We start from the raw sequence: 22,716 nt of genomic DNA, 5'->3' as shown, positions 1-22,716 counted from the left end.
TTGCTGACAGAGGTCCACATAGTCAAAGGTAAGGTTTTTCCAGTAGTCATGTACAGATGTGATAGTTGGACTATAAAGAAGGCTGAATACCAAAGAACTCATGCTTTTGAACAGTGGTGTTGAAGACTCTTGAGAATCCCTTGAACAACAAGAAGATCAAATCAGTCAATCCTAAGGAAAATCAACACTGAATACTCATTGGAAGGACTGATGCTGAAGTTGAATTTCCAATACTTGTCCACCTGATGTGAAGAGCCAACTCATTGGAAAATACGCTGATGCTGGGAAAGATTAAAGGCGAGAGGAAAAGGGGGCAACAGAGGGTGAGATGGATGGATGCATCACCAACTCAATGGACATGAGTTTAAGCAAACTCCAGGAGACAGTGAAGGACAGGGAAGCCTGGCATGCTGAAGTCCATGGGGTTTAAAGGTCAGACAGAACTTAGTGACTGAACAACAACAAAAACCTCATTACAACATTGCAAGGTCATTAATATTCCCATTTTATAGATATTAAGTGAATCGTCCAGCATCACAGACAGGCGGCAAGTGGCAGTCTCTAACTCCAAGATCAGTGAGAAAGAGGTACAGAGATGCTATAAATTCAGAAAGTTTTCTTTTCTGGTGCACGTACTACCCTCCCCCCTTCCACTTCCTTATTCTTTCTGCCGGTAACACAGACATTCTGGACTGTGAAACCTGGAAAAAGAAAAGGGAGGTTTCCATTCACACCAAAAACTGGTTGAGGTGCAGGTTATTAATACAAGATGTCCTCAGCTGTGACCGTGGCCTCTTCGATCTTGGCCTTGATCTCCGGTAGGGGGATCTGACTGATGGCCACCACAACCAGGTTAGTGGCATGGGCTGAGGCGCTGGCCACACAGATCCAGAAGCACTCCTCGTACTGTTCCTCCACCACCACGAAGCGAAACAGCTTCTCCTGGAAGTTGGCGATTCGTTCTGTCAGGTCGTGAAATTTTACCGAGGTCATGAAGCTGGCGATGGCCAAGGCCATGACTCCGCCTGAAACCCGGAAAGTACACCCTCATACACAGCCCTTTTTTCTGCAGTTCGACTCCTAGAGTGAGGTGGCTGTTCTGGGGCACAAGCAACAAACTTTCGAGGTTTAGGTTGCTTGGCTGTGTCTGACTCTGCGATGGATCCCATGGACTGTAGCCTTCCTGGCTCCTCTGTTCATGGGATTTTTCCAGGCAGGAATGCTGGAGTGGATTGCCCTTCTTCCTCCAGGAGATCTTCCCAATCTGGGGATTAAACCCAGGTCTCTTGCATTGGCAGGCGGGTTCTTTACCACTGAGCCACCAGGGAAGCCCCTTAAAACATTCTGAGGGTGACACAAATTTTAATTTGCTTTTTAAAGCAGCAGATAGTTCACTGTGTGAGGGGCAAGAGGTGTGGGAATAAGCTTCCTATTAAATCAACTTTGAATCTCAAGCCCTCTAATTTTTTCTTTACCCAGTGCAGGGCACTTACCCACACTGGATAAGCTCAATCTCTAACTAATTCAGCCTGTGTATGCAGATCCTGAGGCTATAAGGAAAGACACAAGAGCATCTTATGGGGTGGACTGGAGGATCAACAGAGGGCTAGACAGTTCTCTCCTCTTTAATATCCATCTTCCAAGCTTAGTGATAAGAAGAGATAAGAGAAGGAGGAAAGGAGAGGTGAGAGGGACAGACTTCATGTCTTTCCCTACCTGCTGCTTCGGACCTGGACCTTCCGGGTTCTCTCTGTTTCTTTTTCTCTCCCCATCTCTCTCTCTTTTGCTCAACTTTTCTCCTACCCTGATTTAATTAATATTTTAAAATCACATTTATTATTCTCTTTCTTTAGATTATTATTCTTTCCTTGAAAAAAAACTTGGACATCCAAGAAAATCATAAAGATGAAAAGACAAATTTGCTTTTCCCCTAAAAGTCAAATGAAAACACTTGGAACATTTTAGTATATTTCTTTACATTTCTCTCTTTTTTAACAGAGTTAGTATTATGGTACTTCTACTGTTTTACACTTGATTTTTTTCTCTCTAACTTGAAAATTTTTTTTTCCATGTTGCTAAATATTCTGTTACAGCACCACTTTAAATTGGTCTATGACGCCTCATTCCAGTGACACACTTAATTAAGTTTAATTAAGGGTAACTTAATTTCTGGATTTCTAGATTGCTTCCAATTTTTTATATTATAAAGTGCTGCAGGAAACACCTTTTAATGTATATTTTTGTGCTCTTTTCCAGTTATTTTCTTAGCATAAATTACTGTATGGGGTTGTTTAATCAAAGGCTATTCATATTTTTATGCCTTTTGAGAGTCAAGTTTTGCCAAATTGCCTTCTTAAAAATACTCTGAGCTTGAGAGTACTGCCTCAAGAAGGAAGGAAATTGACCTAGACAAGCATTTATTTAAAGAATGAGATTGAACACTTTCTACATGCCAGTCACTGTGAGGATTCAGGCAGAGATATGCAAGTCTAGATGGGAGTGAGCCACATCTATAAGAAATTCTACATGATGGCCATTGTCTGCAAATATAGGCAAGTATGTAATAACTGATTTACTGACATTAGGTTCTAATTTATGATAAAGCAACATTGTTGTCATTGTTCAGTCCCTAGTCATGTCCAGCTCTTTGCAGCCCCATGGAGGGCAGCACACTAGACTCCTCTGTCCTTCACTATCTCCCGAAGTTTGCTCAAATCCAGGTCCATTGAGTCAGTGATGCTATCTAAACATTTCATCCTCTGCTGTCTCCTCCTTTTTCCTTCAATTTTGCCTTCTTTTTTTTTTTTTTTTTTTTAAAGTGGAGAAAACCAACATTACTTGTTTTTATACTTGCTGGTCATCCTGTATAAGGTAGTGAGGTAGTGAGGGGTTATTGACATCAGGACACCTTCACCATCTGACCTGGATTTTCTGAAATCATTTTTGGGGATTTGTTACTTTCATTACAGGTGATTTTTTTCAGTGCTGAACTAAAGGTGAATTAATGTCAATATACCAGATACTCTCCTAAATCAACACACCTGCACACACTTATAGACATCTTTTGACTTGGGTTTTGTCTTGGAAAATAGGTCATGGTGGTCATAGATGACACCATGGACTAATGAAAAGACAAAAGGCTTAGACTCAGTTATACCTGGGTTGGAATCTTGCCTCTATTACTCATGACTATGTGACTTTCAGTACCTCTTTTAACATCTCTGAGCTTCAGGTTCTTCATCTGTAACTATGGGTCTAACAATATGGCAGAGTCCCTTGGATTGCAAAGATATCGAACTAGTCAATCCTAAAGGAAATCAGCCCTGAATATTCATTGGAAGGACTGATGCTGAAGCTCCAATACTTTATCCACCTGATGCACAGAGGTGACTCATTGGAAAAGACCCTAATGCTGGGAAAGACTGAAGGCAGGAGGAGAAGGAAGTGGCAGGGGATGAGATGGTTAGATAGCACCATGGACTCAATGGGCATGAATTTGAGCAAACTTCAGAAGATATCAAAGGACAGGAGAGCCTGGTGGGCTGCAGTCTATGGGGTCCCAAAGAGTCAGACACGACTTAGCTACTGAACAACAACAACAAACATAGGGAGGTTGTGAGGGTTACAGAAAATAAGGACCGTGAGCCCCCAGGTTCCTTCTCCTCTGTTCTTTGTGAGGTTCCTTCAGCCTCATGGCAGCAGCTCCCCTACCACTGGTCCCAGGGTCCCCATCTCTCCAACCTCCATCTTTCTGTCTTTCCTTGTCTCTCATCCCAACCTCTTTGCTGCTCCAAGTCCTGAGCCACTCATACACACTAAGACCTGATTCTTCATGATGACAGCTATTGTTCAACTTTTAGTAAGAAGTACATTGGGGCCCATTAAGAAGGTAACAAACCCAGGGAAGTGAAGCTTGAGGTGGGCTATTTTCACTCCTGCACACCTTCTGCCCACCTGCTTGGAACTCAGCCTCCTGGTGACGTGGGCAGGAATCTCTCTCCCCATGGGGCCTCCCTTACCTGCAAGAACATTCCATAGACAGATGCCCCCAGGGCCGTTGACTGCCCGGTACGGAACTTGGATCATGTTGAGAATGGCAAAGCCCATGCTGACCAGAGCCAGCGCCAAGGCCAAGAAGAGGAGCAGCAGAACCGTGACGTGGAGGCCCGCATTGAGCTCCTTCACCAGGTGTGGGAAGACTGCGGAGACAAGACCCAGCCAACACGTCAGCCTCAGAGCTCAGCTCAAGGTACATGGCCCAGGCTGCTTACCGTGAAGATGTTAGCACAGCGGAGTGAGGGCAAGGCAGCAAGTGCTGGGCTTCCAGAAAGCAAGACTTCCCAGATAAATTTACCCCATATCAGTTCCCCAACAACCTTCACTTCCTTAGGGTGGATGCAAAATCAGAATATACCCCAGCTGGGTGTTTAAGCTGCATCAGCCTTGCGGCTCTGGGATCTGATGTGAGTTGATCCACACAAGCCCCAAGGGGTGTCTATTTAGCAAAGGAGCCTGGCACGAGAAGCAGTCTAAGAAGGCAGATCACAAAGCTTTCATCAGGGTCAGAGTGTTGTTTGTCCAAATCTTTTGCAACCCCATGAACTGTAGCCCACCAGGCTCCTCTGTGCATGGGATTCTCCAGGCAAGAAGACTGGAGTGGATAGCCATTTCCTTCTCCAGGGGATCTTCCTGACCCAGGGATTAAACTTGGGTCTCCTGCATTGCACATGGATTCTTTACTGTCTGAGGCACAGGGAAGCCCCATAGTCCTATATACCATATGGTATGTAGAGTTGAGAGTCACTGGTTTCAGTTATTATATATGAATGATTTGAAACAATGAAAATGGGGACTTCCCTGGTGGTCCAGTAGGTTAAGACTTGGCCTTCCAGTTCAGGGGGTGCAGGTTTAATGCCTGGCTGGGCAAGCTAGTATCCCACATGCCTCATGGCCAGAAAATACAAAACATTAAACAGAAGCAATGAGGTAGCAAATTCAATAAAGACTTAAAAAAAATGATGAAAGCTAAAAAAAAATAATAACAAAAACACCTGGGCAAAACCCTTCCTCTGCAACTACTCTGAGGTTTCTACTGAATACTTCCTGGTCTAACCTGGGTCCATCCTGTGCACTCCTGCCTCCCTGCTTCACTACTTGGCACCAAACTGGACCAGCCCTTCTCCCACCCCAAATGAGATCCAGGACTCAAAGCTTTCCTGGCTCCACTCTCTGCCTGACCCCATTCCCTTCCCTCCCCCGCTCCTTTGCTGGCTTACCTGCCCATTTTTATTCAGAGAAGGCTGGTGTCTGTCAAGTCTGAGAACAGGAATTTTGGTCTCTCTCCCTTTAAAGTGTCCTTTCCACTCAGAAGTTTCCAGACACAGCACAGTTACATCTTTAGTTCTGATCAAATTTTCCTTTTAGCTTTTTCCTTTTAGCTTTCCATGTGTATTTATCTTCATGTGGTTATCTCCTCAGCCTGAGAAACTGTACCCTGGAAAAAGTTTCTGAACTTTTCTGGACTCCTTCCCATGGGACTTTTCCCTGTAGGACTTCTCGTTTTCATTTCCATTCCTTATATCTTAATGTCCTTTAGATTTTTATTTTTTATTGCAAATTCTCAGCATTTTTTTTTTTTTCATTCCAAATGTGGTAGCTTGTGCCTGATTACCTAATTGTTTTCTTATCCCCTTACTTGCTCATGCAATCCTTAGGACATATGACCAGCATAAAAATCCTCACGAAACACTTAAAATAGAATATCATCACCTATGTGATTGGCAAAGACCAAAGGTTCGCTAATATGTGGTGTTGATGAAGGTATAGGGAAGGAGATGCTGTCAAACCTGGTAGTGATATTAATTTATACAACTTTCTTTGAGAGGAATTTGGCAGCATGTCTTCTTGCAATTTCACTTCTAGGAAAAGCACTCCCACGTGTGCTCAAAGCTGTATATATATATGTATATATATGTGTGTCTGTGTATCAGATATTCATTAAAGTAGCAAAAGGTTGGAGAGAAATGAAAATACGAATTGGTGCTGTGCTGATTTCTGTCCAGCTCTTTTCAACTCCATGGACTGTAGCCCTGCAGGCTCCTCTGTCCATGAAATCTCCCATGCAAGAATACTGGAATGGGTTGCCATTTCCTCCTCTAGGGGAATCTTCCCAACACAGGGATAGAACACACGTCTCTTGCATTTCCCGCATTGGCAGGCAGATTCTTTACCACTGAACCACCTGGGAAGCCCATGAATCAGTAGGAGACTGATTTAATTAATTAAAGCACAATCCACACAATATAGCTTTTGAAAAGAATTAATCATATCCATGTAGTGATATGAAACCATCTCCAGATTTGATCTAATAAAAAATTGAGAAATAACCAATTACTATGATGGGCGAGGGCATTTGGGGGCATATGAAGTGATGTGGGGGCTTCCCAGGTGGCACTGGTGGTAAAGAACCTGCCTACTAACACAGAAGATGTAAGAGAGGCAGGTTCGATCTCTGGGTTGGGAAGATCCCCTGGAGGAGGGCATGGTGACCCATTCCAGTATTCCTGCCTGGAGATTCCCATGGATAGGCGAGCCTGGCGGGCTGCAGTCTATGGGGTCACAAAGGGTCAGACATGACTGAAGGGATTTAGCACACACACACAGCATAGCAGGAAAATCAGATAACTTGGATAAGCAAAAATGTAAAAATTTAGTTCTTGCAGAGCTGAAATTCTAGAAGCTTTATTTTGAATTTGAATATTCCTTTTCAAAAAAAAAACACAAACGTATTTATTATTGGCTGCATCGGATCTTCATTTCAGCACGTGGGATCTTCCCTCTTTAGTTGCTCCCTGCGTTGAGAGTGTTGAGTCTTAGCTCCTGAACCACCAGGCAAGTCCTGAATTTGAATAAGTGTTCTTATTGTGTACAAAAGATACCTTGCTTGAATCCCAGAAGTGATTAATCAATCTATCAGCATCTCAAATTAGATAATTACCTTATTATTACATAATTTGTAATATCCTAGAGACATCCAGAGGTCCTTTTTACCCCTAGCAAGGCAAAAAATAATTTAAAAAAAGAAATAATTGATATATTCGATTTCATTAAAATGGAAAAAAATTCTGCCCTTTGAAGGACAGTGTCAGAAAACAACAACAACACGGTCACTGAACAGGAGAAAATATTTGCAAAAGACACATCTGAGAGAGGCCTGTTCTCTAAAATAGACAGTAACAAGAAAAGTGTGAGATCTGAGGTCAGTTCCAGGTCTGGCTGTGGATGAAATATTTGGGGGTGAGAGATGACAAGGGCCCCAGCAAACTGAAAATGATCAAGCACATACTACCTTTCAGGCACTACATCAGCTGCTTTTACAGAAATTATTGGTTTCTCAGATCCTCAGTTTCCTCATCAGGTAGATGGGCATAAGTAAGATTTCTTCTCCAGCACAGAAACGGATGAAGGAAAAGAACAAAGAAGGAAGCTTGTGACGCTAATGTGTCGCTGCTCAGGGATCACTTACTGCCTTTCTCTTTCCGGGATGGAAAGCTTCTAATGGCAGACACTCCTCTGTTTAGTTCATCCCTATTTTCCTCAAATACCAGGCCCACAAACACTCTACAATATGGGTGAATATGTGAATGTGGCTAAATAAGCATCTGTCTCTTTGTTTCCACTCAAATGGCTAGGTTGTTTTGCTTTTATTTCACAAAGTCTGGGTATAAACAAGGATCTTAATCACGATTGTGCTGCATATGCAAGAGCTTATATATATGCTCAGTCGCTCAGTTGTTCCAACTCTTTGCAACGTCATGGCCTGTAGCCCACCAGGCTCCTCTGTCCACCGGATTTCCCAAGGAAGAATACTAGAGTGTGTTGCCATTTCCTTCTCCAGGGGCTCTTCCCTACCTAGGGATTGAACCTGAGGTCTCTTGAGTCTCCTGCATCGGCAGGCAGATTCTTTACTGCTGAACTACATGGGAAGTCATCCTGTATACAGAGCTCTTTGCTTTTCTCCCTGATTGATTTGGAAATTGCAGGAGTTTTTAAAATTTCTGTGGATAGTAGCAGGTAAATCCTGATTCCGTCTTGGGGGTGGTGGGCTCTGATGCACCCCCTAGGTAGGTGATGTTGGCTCTAGGAGCTGTACATATAAAAGTAGTGAGAAATATACTCTGCTTTCTCTTCAAATCATATAAATCTTGAATATCCAATACAGAATAAAAATTTTGCAAATTATCTACAATTGTTTTAAAAATTGTGCCATCTCCCACTTAATTTTTTTTTTTTTTTGTATAAGTGGTTTTGAAATAACCTTAATGCTACCAATAATTTTTTTTCCCCCTGGACCATATGAGGGTACGTTGCTCCTTCAACCCTGAGTACTTCAGGGGCAGTTTCCTCAAAAAGGGCATTCTCTTTGACAACCATGATACAACTATGAAAACCATTAGGTTAACACTGGCGTATAACTGCTGTTTAGTCCTGACGCCCGGTTCAAGTTCCATCAGTTATCCTAGTGACGTCCTTTACAGTAAATGGACCCAGCTCAGAACCAAGCACTGCACACAGTTGTCATCACTTCCTTTCAGCTTGTCCTATTTCTTTGTTATATTTATTTATTTATTCATGTTAAATGTGTTTTCAGCTTTCTATGTAATTTTTATTACATTTTATTGGAGTATACTTGCTTTACAATGTGGTGGTTAGTTTCGACTGTACAGCACAATCAGATTTGCTGATATATTTTATCCCCTCATATTCTTAAAAGACCTAGCTATTTTTTCAGTATCTCTTGTCCAGTTTAATTTCTGGGTAAATAGAAATATTCCCCAAGAATTTTTTTTATTGCTATACCTAACAATTTTTAATATCTATATCCTTTATGTATATAAGTGAAGCCAATTTGTATCATTTGTCAGTGGTTCCAGTTTTCTCTCTTTATATGTTTAAGAAGATACTCTGGCTAAAGAAAGAAAGAAAGTGAAGTCTCTCAGTCGTGTCCGACTCTTTGAGACCCCACGGACTGTAGCCTACCAGACTCTTCCTTCCATGGAATTTTCCAGGCAAGAGTACTGGAGTGGGTTGCCATATCCTTCTCCACTACAGTCCTGGCATACAGAAATCAAATAATGAAGAAAATTCCTTATTCCCTTGTTTTTCCATTCTGTGGGTTACTTATGAATTTGTAGGCTGCTGTTCTCACCGGCAATCTGTTTCATTCTGAAGACATGCAGAATATTGGCCTTTTGGGGTTGGTTTTTCCTTCCCAGAGGACCCTCCATACACTGGGCTTGGATTCCTGCTCTGTTTACAGCAGAGCAGCTCTGACGTGACCTGGATGTCAGCCTGCCCAGGTCAGTACCTGCTCACGTTCCCAGACAGAAGCTGTGCCTGAGCTCTCCCTGCCAGGAAACGAGTCGGGGCTTTGAACCCAGGTAGTCTGATTCCAGTGTTCGGATGTAGAGCTCTTTGGCTTTTTCTCAGACTCTGAAGCTTTTATATCAATATAAACAGAAGTGTAAGTTTCATTTCAGTAGCTGGTCCACACTCGCAGGCCAGACTGCGAGTTAATGTTAATAATGCCTTCCTTATAAATTTGTTACAAGGCTTAACAGAGACAAGCCATGGAAAGCATTTTGTAGAATGCCTGACACAAGTAAGCACTCAACATATTAACAGTGATTATTCATAGAGGTAAACTACAAAGATCTACAAACCTCCGCAGAAAGGAAAAAAAAAGATCTTTTCTTGATGCTGAACAAGAGTAAGTCCTTGGCTTACTGTGAATTTTGTCATCATGCCTTAGACCGAAGCGGCTCTTCAATTCTGCATTTAGACACAAGCCTACTCCAGTATTCTTGCCTGGAAAACTCCATGGACAGAGGAGCCTGGTGGGTGGGCCACAGTCCATGGGGTCGCAAAGAGTTCGACGGGGTGATTGAGCGCGCATGCACGCACCCCATACAAGTGTTTACAAATAAGTGTTCTAAAGCAGCTTCTGTGGCCGCAGTATACTCACTCGTGAACTGGGACTGGCGGCCCCCCAGCCCGCACTGCCGCACCTTACAGCCGCGGAAGAGTCCGTAGTAAATGTCTCCGATGAATTTGACCAGCTCTGGATCCGTGGCGTTGACGAGGTCCACTCCCGTCTGACAGAGGATTTTCCCACTCAGCCAGTGGGGCAGTGCCAGGGCAACGATGGTCAGGATAAAGGAGGAGAAGCTGAGCAGAGAGGCCAGCCCATACCACGCCTTTTTGAACCATCCAGGCATGTTGCTGGGTGCCGGTCATGCCCCAGGGGTCCCAGCAACCCCGGGGGTCCTCCGCATCTTCCGGACACTGGGTGATCCACTGCTTCGGGGTCGGCTCTTCCAGACACTCCGGCTCAAGAGTTCAGGTGCGTCTCCTGGTCCTCCCTCAGCTCCTGCCCCCACAGCCCATGTTTACTACAACCACATGGGAAGTCTCTACAGAGACGTCTTCACCTGGCTGCAGTGTGGAGGAGTGTGTTACCGGAGGAAGTAACCCTATATCTCCCACTAGACTAAGGTTTCAGCAGAGAGTTTAACTGTTCTTCATTTGGAGTATTTGAATAACCCTACTGCGGCTCTTTTAATGATGAAGGAGCTATTAGCAGGCAAAATCAGGAAGATCTGAGTCTAACAGAGACAACAAGCAGTTTCACAAACTGCAAACCGTAGAAGGAAAGCAAAGACGGAAAGACTAGCCTTGCAATGTTGCCAACAATGCGCAGGATCAGATGTTGATCTCTTTGGTGCGTGCCTGGGCATTGCCTTCTCTGAAATGTCACTGCTGTCAGAACCCCTAGAAGTGTTATGAACGCCACGAAATGACCTCTGTTCCCAACCCTTTTAATTGAAATGCGTAAGCAAGGTTCTATGATTCTTGAATTTATCACTGGGTAGATCCGCTGTGGGTAAAACTGCAGCTTTGAGATGGCTTGGGACAGCCTGGACACAACACTTACACACACACAGACACACACACACACACACTCACACACGCCCTCTTTATCCCTCACAGGTCATGTCATCTGAATGGGAAAGTGTTTTTCTAATGTTTTAGCAAATAACCTTCTCCCATCACCCTGCCGGGGTCTGTGTCTCTTCTGATAGTGAAGAGCCCCTGGAAAAGGAAATGCAACCCACTCCAGTATTCTTGCCTGGAGCGTCCCTTGGACAGAGGAGCCTGGCGGGCTACAGTCCATGGGGTTGCAAGGAGTGGGACGAGACTGAAAGACTGAACACACAGTGGTGAAGACATGTCACTTTCTTTTCACTTACAGGCACAAGAAATGCAGTATTCCCTAACTTCTGTCTTATACTGTGCGTTTAAAATTTTAATTTTTAGACAATCACCGAATGTCAACTTCATGTCCCGTGAGGCTGGCAACAGCCACTCAGATAGGTTTGGGGGCAGAGTGGGGTTGAAGTGGCCCAGTGAAATTCCTCCGTTGGTCTCAGATCTCTGGAGGGGGTCCTGGGGGTTGCATTGTTAACCAACAGGAGTTCAGGGAACCAGGCTCACCCCTGCTGGTGCTGCAACCCATTGTGGCAGGCAGGGGACAGGCCATTCCAGACACTTCTTTCCTGAGGAAACTGAAGGTCTGGGTTGGGGCTGGAGATCAGGTCTTTGAAATGCTTCTTCATCACAATGACCTTGACATAGCAATTCTTTTTTTCTGACAATGAACAACATACTATAAAATGAAAATATCTCCTGCCATATCAATAAACAAGGAATGAAACAGCCATCAGCCATTGCTGGCCTCCAAAGGTGAATGAGGGCTCCCAAAACTGATTGTGATCCATGTGATCCAGTGGGTGTGGCGGCCCCCCCTCAGGCTTCCCCCAGCCCCATTTGCTGAGGAGCTGGGAGAATGCAAGAAGCAAGGTGAATAAGGAAACAGGATTGGCCCTAGATAGCTGAGGTGCATATGAAAGAATGAATTCAGTGAGCGCAAAGGCTTGCTTCTTCCCAGACATAGAAAGCCAAGTTCCTTAACTTGATACCTGATCTTTGATGTTCAGACTGCCTGTTCCCTTTGTTGCAAACTTGTATGTAGCCTAACTTCCCCTCCTGCTTCCTGGGAGCAGTTTTCTCAGAGCTACTGAGATGCTGTCTTCCAGGTTCTGAGTCCTAAACTTGACCACCAAATAAAATAACTCTCTAATTTCAGGTTGTGAAAATATTTTTTAGTGACAATTCATAAAACAGGGCTTCCCAGGTGGCGCTAGTGGTAAAGAGTCCACCTGCCAATGCAGGAGACAGACGAGACACAGGTTTGATCCCTAGGTGGGGAAGATCCCCTAGAGCTGTTCTTTTTTCAGTCTCTAAGCCATGTCTGATTCTTTGCGACCCTGTGAACTGCAGCACACCAGGCCTCCCTGTCCTTCACTATCTCCCTGAGTTTGCTCAGACTCATGTCCATTGAGCGGGTGATGCCATCCAACCATCTCATCCCCCATCACTCCCTTCTGCTCTTACCCTAGAGAAGGAAAAGGCACCCCACTCCAGTATTCTTGCCAGGATAATCCCATGGACAGAGGAGCCTGGTGGGCTACAATCCATGGGATCGCAACAGTCGGACACGACTGAGCACACATACACACACACAAACTGTCCCAGGCTGCTTGTGCAAAGGAAAATGAAACAGCACTTGGAGACCACGTCTCCCAGCGGGTGTCACGCGGAGGCCTTACAGAATAGTGTGCCTCCTGCGCGCGGGGCTGGGGCCGGCCGAGCTCCGGCGGGTGGCGCGCGCTAGGCGGCAGCAGCGAGCTGGGCTGGGGCGCGGTCGCGGCGCCGGCCCCTCTTGGCCGGGCGGGGCGGGGCGGGGCGCCGCGTCCGCGCTCGGGGCGGCAGCAGAAGCGGCAGCCGAACGCAGCGGAGGGATGGCGGCGGCCGCTGGCGAGGCGCGCCGGGTGCTGGTGTACGGCGGCCGGGGCGCGCTGGGCTCGCGATGCGTGCAGGCCTTCCGGGCCCGCAACTGGGTAATTCGGCGGGCTGGCGCGGAGGAGCCTTCGCGCGCCGCGCTGGAGGGCGGGCTGGAAGGGAGCTGGCGGCCGCTGAACCCCCGAGACGCGAGTGCTTGCAGGTGCACAGGTCTACACGCCTGCGTGCGCACCCGGGCCGAGGTGCAGGGCCTTGCTCTGCCGGGAGGCTGGTGCAGCCGGGAGGCTGGTGCAGGGGCTCTGCTCTCTGGCCTCTGCGGGGTCCGGAGTGTCGAGCATGATTCTAGACAGACCAGAACCGGAGGGATAGGTCACAGGAGGGAAGGATTTGAAATCACTGCCTTGTTCACTTGGCCATTGGGGTTATTGCCCTGTGACCCTGAACTGACCGCTTCATGTTAGCGAGCCTCACTTTCCCCATCTGTAAAATGGGGGGTACTGATTGTATTTATTTCTTAGAGGTGTTATGAGGATTAAATAATTGGTGTCATTACGCATAAGTTGTAAATTACCTGATGCTGGTAAAAGCTATTTAAATGTTAGCTACTATTGATATCAGTTCGGTTCAGTCGCTCAGTCGCGTCCAACTCTTTGCGACCCCATGAATCGCAGCACGCCAGGCCTCCCTGTCCATCACCAACTCCCGGAGTTCACTCAGATTCACGTCCATCGAGTCAGATATGTTATTGATATATACCTGCTCAGTTGCTTCAATCGTGTCCGACTCTACGACCCCGTGGACTGAAGCCCGCCAGGCTCTTCTGTCCATGGAATTCTCCAGGCAAGAATACTGGAGTGGGTTGTCATTTCCTTGTCCAGGAGATCTTCCTGACCCAGGGATCAAACCCGCATCTCTTGTATTGGCATGCGTGTTTTTTTTTTTTTTTAAATCACTAGCGCCACGTGGGAAACCCCCTGTTGATATATACCCCTGTTCCATTAGCTTCCCTTGTATGTGATATTTTGAAAGCTTGCAAATGCCTTTTGTTTGGCAAAGACTACTTGGAGTACTTGGCATCATGGGTAGGAGGTGCGCTTGTCACCGAGCCAGGGACCCTGCCCCCTGCCCCCAGCCTGCCCCGCGAATTCCAGGTGGAGACTCCACCCACAGTGTCTTCAGTTGCAGTGGCTTCTTGCTCAGAGACCCCGCTGTAGCTCCAGGAGCTTTCCTGGGGGTTTACTTGCCCGCAGCAGCAGCAGCCTGGGACCAGGGAGAAAGGCAGTCAGGGTTTTCAGCTCATATTAGTATAGGAATATGCTTCGAAGGGTTCTGAATACCCACCATTTACCTGTCTTGAGATGTCTTCCCAGATCTGCAGGGGGGTGGGTGGGGGAGCGGTGGGTGGTAACCATGGAACATTTAAGGACTGCCAGCCCAGGGCCAGGCTCTAAGCTCCTGCACATCAGAGCCCCTACATACTCATAGTTCCATTTAGTCTTTCCAGTAACGTTAATACAGAGTTGAAACATGTATATATAGAATCTAGAAAAATGGTACAGATTCCTGGAGATCAAACCAGTCAGTCCTAAAGGAAATCAATCCTAATATTCATTGGATGGACTGATGCTGAAGCTGAAGCTGAAGCTCGAGTACTGTGGCCACCTGATGCGAAGAGCTGACTCATTAGAAAAGACCCTGATACTGGGAAAGACTGAGGGCAGCAGGAGAAGGGGGCGACAGAGGACTAGGTGGGCACGAGTTTGAGCAAGCTCCAAGAGTTGGTAAAGAACAGGGAAGCGTGGGGTGCCACAGTGCGTGGGGTTGCAAAGAGAAGGACACAACTGAGCAGCTGAACAAACCAAACAGCTGATTCATGCTGTTGTGCAGCAGAAGCTAACACAACATTGTAAAGCAGTTATCCTCCAATTAAAAAAGAAATACAGGGCTCCTGTATCCATGTGCTACAGATGCAAGGGCTGTGCTTCCTCTCGGGGCGGGGTGGAGGGGGGTGTACGGTGGGTGTCCTTTCACGTGGTGAATCTGGAGAGCTGACTTACCCGTGACTCTGTCTTTCCCTCCCTTCTTTCCTGGGAGCTCTGGGGGCTCTGGGATGAGCTATTTCTTTGTCTCAGTACCCTCCTCACTGTGACACAGAGCAGTGAGTGTTTTGAATGGATGCTCTGTTCTTCAAAGCTTGTGGGGGAGATGTGTATCTCTGGGGCCTTCAGACTGCACGGCCCTGGAGCGTTCTGAGTCAGCACCGAGTGTCAGCAGCCGATATTGCTCAGTCGCTCAGTCGTGTCCGACTCTTTGGGACCCCATGGACTGCGGCATGCCAGGCTCCTCTGTCCTCCACTACGTCCCAGAGTTTGCTCAAACCCGTATCCGTTGGGTCTGTGATGCCACTCGTCCACCGTAGCATCCTGCATTTCTTTTAATTCTCTCACTAACCCAGTTGATTGCTGACAGCCCTCATTTTGCATGAGAGGAGCCTCTGCCGAGTGGGTGATTGAGAGAGTCGCTGTATGGCAGAACCAGGATTCAAACTCTGACCTGACATGCATGCCCACAGTCATCCTTTTGTGCTCTGGGACAGGGGTTGGAAAATTCCAGTTCTCCACTGGTTGGGTCTTGCCTGGCACCTGTTATCACAGAGCCCAAGAGCTAAAAAGGAGTTCCCCATTTTTAATTGGTGAAAAGAAATCCAAAGAAGAGTAGCCACAGGTGAACATTATATAAAATTCATAATTCCTCGACTGATGCCTTCTCAGCGCACAGCCAGGCTCTTTCATCGATTCCTGGGCTGTATTCTGTGGCTGCTCTCTAGCTGTGATAGCAGAGTTGAGTAGTTGCAGCAGAGGCCGAATGGCCATCACAGCCTGAAAGACTTAGCCTCTGGCTCTTTAAGGAAAGGTTTGCAAATCCCTGGTCTCGGGCATCTCTGCACCAGCAGGGTTTGGCTTTCAGAGGTGAGAGTGGAAGGGAAAGAGGTGTTTGGAGGTATAGTGGACTGGCCTGGGGATCAGGAAGGGGTATGCTGGCCAAAGCCGGAAAGCCTTGCAGGGGGTTCTAGAGGTCAATTGCTAGGTCCTTCCTCTAGTGGGTTTTTGCTTAAGCCTCTAACCTGTCTCCAACTCCTCCTGAATCTGTCATGCCTGACTGCCTCTGGACCAAACCTGTTTTCTCCTCGCTCCAGTGGGTTGCCAGCATCGACGTGCAGGAGAACGAAGAGGCCAGTGCCAACGTCGTGGTTAAAATGACAGACTCGTTCACGGAGCAAGCCGACCAGGTGATTCCAGGGAAGCATAGCATGTGGGGTGGGGAGCCCTGGGGAGAGGGCTCCACGGGCGGTGTGTTCTCCTTCTTTCAGATGTTGTTTCTCTAATTATGAGAGCCATTGTGCTTGTGGAGGGAAATTTGGAAAAAGTGAAAAAAAAATACAAAGACAAGTAGCCCATGATCCATGTCTAGTTAGCTCACTAGTTAGTTCACATTTTGGCCCATTTTCTTGTGCTTCCTCTGCATACTATAAGTCTTGCAGGTTGAGATAAATTCGTATTTTATAAGCTATGGTCAGCTTCTCTTTTTTCAACTTAACTTAGCTTGAATTCTTCCTCAAATCACTTAATAACACCTCTGTGTCAACTTGTAATTTTTCTTTGGATTGGTCACAGTTTCTTTGGTTTGTCCTTGTACATTTAAAATTTTTTTGGCAATTTTTCTTTTTTTACTCTAACTTCTTTTACTTACTAACGTTAAGAATACTGTGGTGAACATCTTCATCTCCATCTCTTATTTATTGAAGATACGTTCCAGAAAGCAGAGCTCCCCCTCCCAAAGCAAAAATACTAACAAACTAGGTCATTTCCAATTATAAAGTGAAAGTGACAATGTTAGTCTCTGAATCACGTCGGACTTTTTGCAACCCCGAGGACTGTTGTAGCCCACGAGGCTCTTCTGTCCACGGGATTCTCCAGGCAAGTATACTGGAGTGGCTAGCCATTCCCTTCTCCAGGGGAATCTTCTCGACTAGGCGTAATGTAAAGAAGTCAGGCAAAACTCTACAGCTATATAGATAATTGTGAAATATCCCTTTTTCTCCCTGTGACTGTGTCCCCGAGGAGGAACTGTTGACAGTTCGTTGGATGTCTTGGTATAAGTATCTGAGATGCTCTTAAGCAGGTCTGCATTTCTGGAAGAGCCCTTCCCGCCAGCTGCATGAAGGATGTGCTATCTGTGGTCTTCATGCCAACCCTGCAGCTTGCAGTCCAAGGAAGCCTCCTAATGATTCCTGTGCTTAACGCTCTTATTGGTTTTATTGGACTTAATAGGAAAACTCAGTATGGATTTGTTGTGGGTCAGACATAGTAAGAAGTGTCTTATTTGCAATAGGCCGCTTAATGTCTTTAACACCCCCAAAGCCAAGTCTCATCGTATCTCCCTTTTAGAAATGGGTACGGAAGTCGCAGGTATTTGCTCAGACAGGTCATAGGTAGCAGAGCCGGGATTTGAACCTGGGCTCTGAACTGCATGTTAAAGTTGCTTCTCAGCAGAATAGCTTCCTGTGAATAAAGCAAGGAAAAGTGAAACCAGACGCAAGGGAGGCCCTGGGCGTGGACAGCGGCAGCTCCTCCAGACGTGGTCCTCTGTGGCCAGTGTCTCTCCTGCTCCTTTAGCTGCCGCTTTCTGATGTCTGTGTCCCATTTCGAATGTGAAATTGTCCACAGCTGAGACTTGACTATATGGTGCATCTTTAGGACGAAGATTGGGAAAAGCTTAGCTTTTAACATCTGTAACCCCTCCTGCGCCTTCTCATCCCCCAGTCACTCAGTCAGGAATTTCTGGACAAACAGCATGACATCCAGGTTTTGATTCTAAAGCTCTAGAAGAGGAAGTTCAACCTTAGGACATGCAAATTAGGGCTTCCCAGTGGTGCTAATGGGAAAGAACCCACCTGCCAGTGCAGGAGACTTGAGATGCATCTTCAATACCTGGGTGGGGAAGGTTCACTGGAGGAGGGCATGGCAACCCACTCCAGTGTTCTTGCCTAGAGAATCCCATGGACAGAGGAGCCTGGCGGGCTACAGTCCATAGGGTCACAATGCTTTGGACACGGCTGAGTGAGCACACACACAGGCATATTTAAATTGGCCTCCTTAGGCTGAAAATTCGCTTGTGACAGAAGATGAAGAAGTGAGAAAAAAACTCAACCTATAGAAGACGGTTGGATAGGCAGAAGGAAGAATTTAAGGGCGAGGAATTTTAAAATGCCTCATTTTAATTTTATTATAAAAATAGAACACAGAGGTGGTAAAAAAAAAAAAAAAGACAAATCAAGCAGGAGCGTTGTTGCTGTGGGCTCCGTGCTTCCCTAAAAGGTAGAGCGCAGATTGTGTGCGGGTACAGAGGTCGGGGAGATGACGCAGCTTCTGGCGGATGAGATCTCGCTGTCGGCAATGGGATGTGGCTTAGAAATGAAGGCGAGGCAGCCAGGGAACCGGGGTAACAGGAGGAAGATCTCACAAGCTGGACCAGGGTTACGTCAGGTCCTTGCCAAGGGACGGTCAGGGATCTACTTACATTGAAAGATTTTGGTATAGAACGTAGAGCAGAAGAAAGATAGGTTTCCGTTGCCAAATCGGTCTCTATGAAAGAATAATTGATTTATTTCTGGCCATGCCTCGTGGCTTGCAGGATCCTAGTTCGCAAACCAGGGAAGGAGCTCCTGCCCCCGGCAGTGGAAGGGTGGAGTCCTAACCATGGGACCGCCAGGCAGTTCCCCTGAAAGAGTGATTTGAGGCTTAGAAATTGTTAGGGAAAGCCGTCAGAGACTGAAATGTTAATGCTGGTACGCCTGTGTTAAGCTGCTTCTTTAGAAGCTTGATCTTAACAGAGCTGTTGATAGGCTATGATCCATTCAGCCATTCCAGGAAAATATGGAAAAGATTCATGGATGACGGCCAGGGTTGTGTGTCTACTCAGATTTTTGTTTTAATAAACTGTAACAAAAGACATGTGTTTGTTTTTAACACTTTAAACATTTTAATCAAATAGAAGTAGAGAATTAAAATGAACCCCCATGTATTCATTGCTTACCAACATTTTGCCATTAATTATTTTTTATTGCTTTTTTTTTTTAAAGGAAAAAATTTCTCTTTGGCTTTGTTTTTTTTTTTTTTGGAGTTACAGTTAATGGGCTGTTTGTATTGGAGGGAGAGTAGAATTGATTATTTCAGATTATGATTCTGTGATTGGCAAAGAAATTCTGGAAAGAAATAACCAGAAATCTAGCTATAGGCAGTGAAATCCTAGGTCATTTTTTTAAAAAAATGTGGAATGCTTCATGAATTTGTTTGTGATTTTTTTTTTAAACATTTCCTACTTTATTTATTGTTTTATCCCAGGAATGTGTACGTCTCCACCCTTTAGAATATTCAGAAGACTCTAGGTTGCTTTATGAAAATCACACTGAAATGCAGTCAGGCTTTACTGTCCAAAATGTTCATTGTAAATTGGTCCTGCATCCGATTTTCAAAGTGTTAATTGCCAGGTACTGTAAACTGACTTACGAAAAAGTGAAAGCTCAATGGAGGTGACTATAGCAACGTCAGGCGTCAGCCTGTCGAGGTTTACCTGACAATCTGTGCCTCTTTTCTGGCCCTTCTGTTTCAGGTGACAGCTGAGGTGGGGGAACTTCTGGGTACAGAGAAGGTGGACGCGATCCTTTGTGTGGCTGGAGGATGGGCTGGGGGCAATGCCAAGTCCAAGTGTGAGTCCTTTTCTGAGTTAATCTTTCACCTGCTCTGCTCTTTGTCCAGGTGCACAGCACAGGCCGGGCCTGTGCTATGTGCCAGGCTGGATGCTTTCCTCTCTGCTGCCCTGAACCCTTTTAGTTGCTCTAAGGTGGGGATCAACACCCCATTTTACAGAGGAAAAAAAACCTCCCATAAAGGAGGTCAGGGGGCTTCCCTGGTGGCTCAGCAGTAAAGAATCCACCTGCAGTGCAGGAGCCACGGGAGGCTTGGGTTCCATCCCTGGGCCACAAAGATCCCCTGGAGAAGGGCATGGCAACCCACTCCAGCATGCCTGCCTGGAGAATCCCATGGACAGAGGAGCCTGGTGGTTACAGCCCATAGGGGGCGAAGAGTCAGACACGACTGAAGTGACTCAGCATGCACGGACGCTCAGAGGAGTTAGGGCAGAGGGGCCTTGAGATTAAAAAGGAGACAGGACGAAGTCAGCATGGTCCCCCCCGCAGTCTTTCAGGGCTCCTCACTGGCAACTGGGAAAGTGAATGGAACGGAGAGAGCATTCAGAAGTTCACAACTGAGCTTTTGTTGAGGCTGTGAGTTTATTTGCTATTTTTTTATCGTGAACATTTCCCAATACACAGAAAAGATGAAAGAACCGTTCAGTCCTTGTTAATGTTTGCCGTACTTGCATTCTCGTGCTTTCTCGCATGCGTGTCCTCCGTGTGTGTATTTTTGCTGCTGTCGTTAATCATTTGAAAGTGCTTTGACACTTGACTGTATTTCAGTGTGTGTCTCCAAGGATTAGGCTGTTCTCTCACATTAGGGTAATGCCCTTCTCATACCTAAGAAAGTTACCAGTGATTCTGTAAGATTAATCGTATCAGCCCATGTTCCAATTACCTCAGTCTGTTCCATAGCTGTTTTCCCTAGATTTATTCTAATCAGGGTTTAGGTGCTGCATTGTATTATTGTTTGAGTCTCTTAATCTAGAATCTTTTTTTCTTTCCTGTGATAGGCTTGGCAGGTCCAAGGCAGTTTCCATGTAGAATGTCCCCCACCCTGATTGGGTCAGACTGTTTCTTTAAGGTATCATTTACCTTGTTCCTCTGCCCCTGGTGTTTCCTGTGAACTGGAAGGTAGGTCTGGAGACTTGCTTAGATTCAGGTTAAATTCTCTGGAGCTGAGGATGCTTCCTGAGTGATGTGGACCTCACTCTGCAGCCCTGTGAGTCCTCACCATATCCCACGGCCTGCTCTACCGTCCATCCAGTGTGATGCCAACTTTGATGCTGGCTCAGGCTTAAGGAGATAGATCTCAGTCGTAAAGTCCATTTTTCTATTTGCAGTTAGTAAGTGACCCATGAGATGGTGCTTTGGCAGCATGTATGAGTATCCTGTTCCCAAACACCTTGAGAAACCCACATTCCCCCAAACTAGTGGTTGTAAACATCCATTGATGATCTGCCTGCATCAGTCATTCCACTGGGGCTTGGAAAATGGTAGTTTTCCAGTTCTGTCATCCCTTCTACGTTTATCAGCCAAAGTGATTTAGAAAGGAATTGATTTTCTGTGTGCACACGCGCGTGTGTGTGTGCGCAGTCGTGTCCGACTCTCTGTGACCCCATGGACTGCAGCCCACCAGCCTCCTCTGCCCGTGGGGTTCTCCAGGCAAGGATACTGCACGGGTGGCCATTTCCTTTTCCTTCTCTGCGAACCACACCTAAATGTGAAATTGTCAGTTTGTCGGGGATCAGCTTGGCAGAGCGCCTGACGGCCTTTTGCGTATTTGGGGAACAGGAAGTGACTGTGGGTCCACCCTTTTTCCCCTAGTTTTTCTTAACAGGGAAATGCAGCGCCTTGGTCATCAGCCCTGCAGACCCTCCTTCTGTATCAGGGGGGCTCTCTCTCAGGGTCACGGGGGCACTGGGTTCCGTGTCTCCTGTGAGCAGGGAAGGGGAGGGTCGTTCAGCTGGTGATGTGACCTCCCTTACCAGTTGCTCCTCCTCACGTCTCTGACGAGGCCAGAGGGTTAAAACAAATGCGAGGTAGCTGCTATTTCAGCTTTCTTTTAAAGAGTCTTCAAAGTTGGCATTAAACTTTCAGCCATGAAACACTGTCGCTCCGTGAAAGCCCTCTTTATGTCGCCATAGTCCCTGAGATCTTTTATCACAGATAAAACTTGTCTTAGACATATAGGTTCTAATTAAAGATCTGAAGTCTTTTATTTATATTTGAAATTTTTAAAATTATTTTTTTGGCCACGCCACGTGGCTTGCGGGGATCTTAGTTCTGCGACCAGTGATCGAACCCAGACCCTTGGCTGTGAGAGCATGGAGTTCTAACCACTGGACCACCAGGGAAGTCCCCTAATGCCATTTATAAAGCAGGGCAGTGTTTGAATTAAAGCCGGTCCCAGCTGTCTGTCAACAGCCCTCGTTTGTTGGCTGATGTTTACCAATTTGGCTTCCCCGGTGGCTCAGACGGTAAAGCGTCTGCCTGCAATGCAGGAGACCTGGGTTTGATCCCTGGGTCGGGAAGATCCCCTGAAGAATCCCACTCCAGTATTCTTGCCTGGAGAATCCCATGGACAGAGGAGCCGGGTGGGCTACTGTTCATGGGGTCGCAGAGTCAGACACGACTAAGCAACTAACACTAACCAGTTTACAGGTGAGGAGGCTGAGCCTTGGCTGATTATGTGACCTGGGCTTGAACCTGCATCTCTGAGCACCAGCCCTGGGCTGTGTGTGTGTTAGATCTCCCTGCAGACCCCGAGTGGCCATGGGGGTTTCCTGGAGTGGCGGGTGCTGGGGGTCCAGCTCACCCTTCAGCTTCTTCCCTGTGAATGCTGACCTCGTGTGTCTGTTTGCTCAGCGCTCTTTAAAAACTGTGACCTGATGTGGAAACAGAGCGTGTGGACATCCACCATCTCCAGCCACCTGGCCACCAAGCACCTCAAGGAAGGAGGCCTCCTGACCTTGGCGGGGGCCAGGGCCGCCCTGGACGGGACGCCTGGTGAGCCTCTGTTTCCCCGTCTGTGAAATGGG

General features: G+C 46.5%; 2 protein-coding genes across 2 annotated transcripts in view; one reads left to right on the top strand and one right to left on the bottom strand.

Annotated features, from left to right (window-relative positions):
- Window positions 1-484: 484 nt before the first annotated feature.
- On the bottom strand, window positions 485-10,770 carry CLRN2 (clarin 2). Its single transcript, XM_004010009.6, has 3 exons — window positions 10,025-10,770; window positions 4,020-4,199; window positions 485-1,025 (listed from the first exon to the last, which is right to left on the bottom strand). Exons 1-3 carry the CDS (start codon window positions 10,275-10,277, stop codon window positions 760-762), a joined length of 699 nt encoding a protein of 232 aa, XP_004010058.3. The 5' UTR covers window positions 10,278-10,770; the 3' UTR covers window positions 485-759.
- Window positions 10,771-12,892: 2,122 nt separating this feature from the next.
- Window positions 12,893-22,716, top strand: part of QDPR (quinoid dihydropteridine reductase) — an 18,796-nt gene continuing 8,972 nt past the window's right edge. Inside the window, exons 1-4 of the mRNA XM_015096651.3 lie at window positions 12,893-13,019; window positions 16,118-16,210; window positions 19,594-19,690; window positions 22,544-22,684. Coding sequence (XP_014952137.2) covers window positions 12,921-13,019; window positions 16,118-16,210; window positions 19,594-19,690; window positions 22,544-22,684 — 430 coding nt within the window. The 5' untranslated portion in view covers window positions 12,893-12,920. The remainder of the gene's footprint in view (window positions 13,020-16,117; window positions 16,211-19,593; window positions 19,691-22,543; window positions 22,685-22,716) is intronic.

The sequence above is a fragment of the Ovis aries genome, chromosome 6 (assembly GCF_016772045.2).
Source record: "Ovis aries strain OAR_USU_Benz2616 breed Rambouillet chromosome 6, ARS-UI_Ramb_v3.0, whole genome shotgun sequence".
In the NCBI taxonomy this organism is placed as follows: domain Eukaryota; kingdom Metazoa; phylum Chordata; class Mammalia; order Artiodactyla; family Bovidae; genus Ovis; species Ovis aries.
Note: the sequence above shows the minus strand (reverse complement) of the source record. Positions and strands in the feature narration are given on the sequence as shown.

Coding starts and splice junctions, on each gene's coding strand:
- CLRN2 (XM_004010009.6), bottom strand. CDS start 10,277: ATGCCTGGATGGTTCAAAAAGGCGTGGTATGGGCTGGCCTCTCTGCTC. Junction 4,200..10,024: donor CCGCCAGTCCCAGTTCACGA/GTGAGTATACTG, acceptor TTGTCTCCGCAG/TCTTCCCACACCTGGTGAAG. Junction 1,026..4,019: donor TCTATGGAATGTTCTTGCAG/GTAAGGGAGGCC, acceptor TCCGGGTTTCAG/GCGGAGTCATGGCCTTGGCC.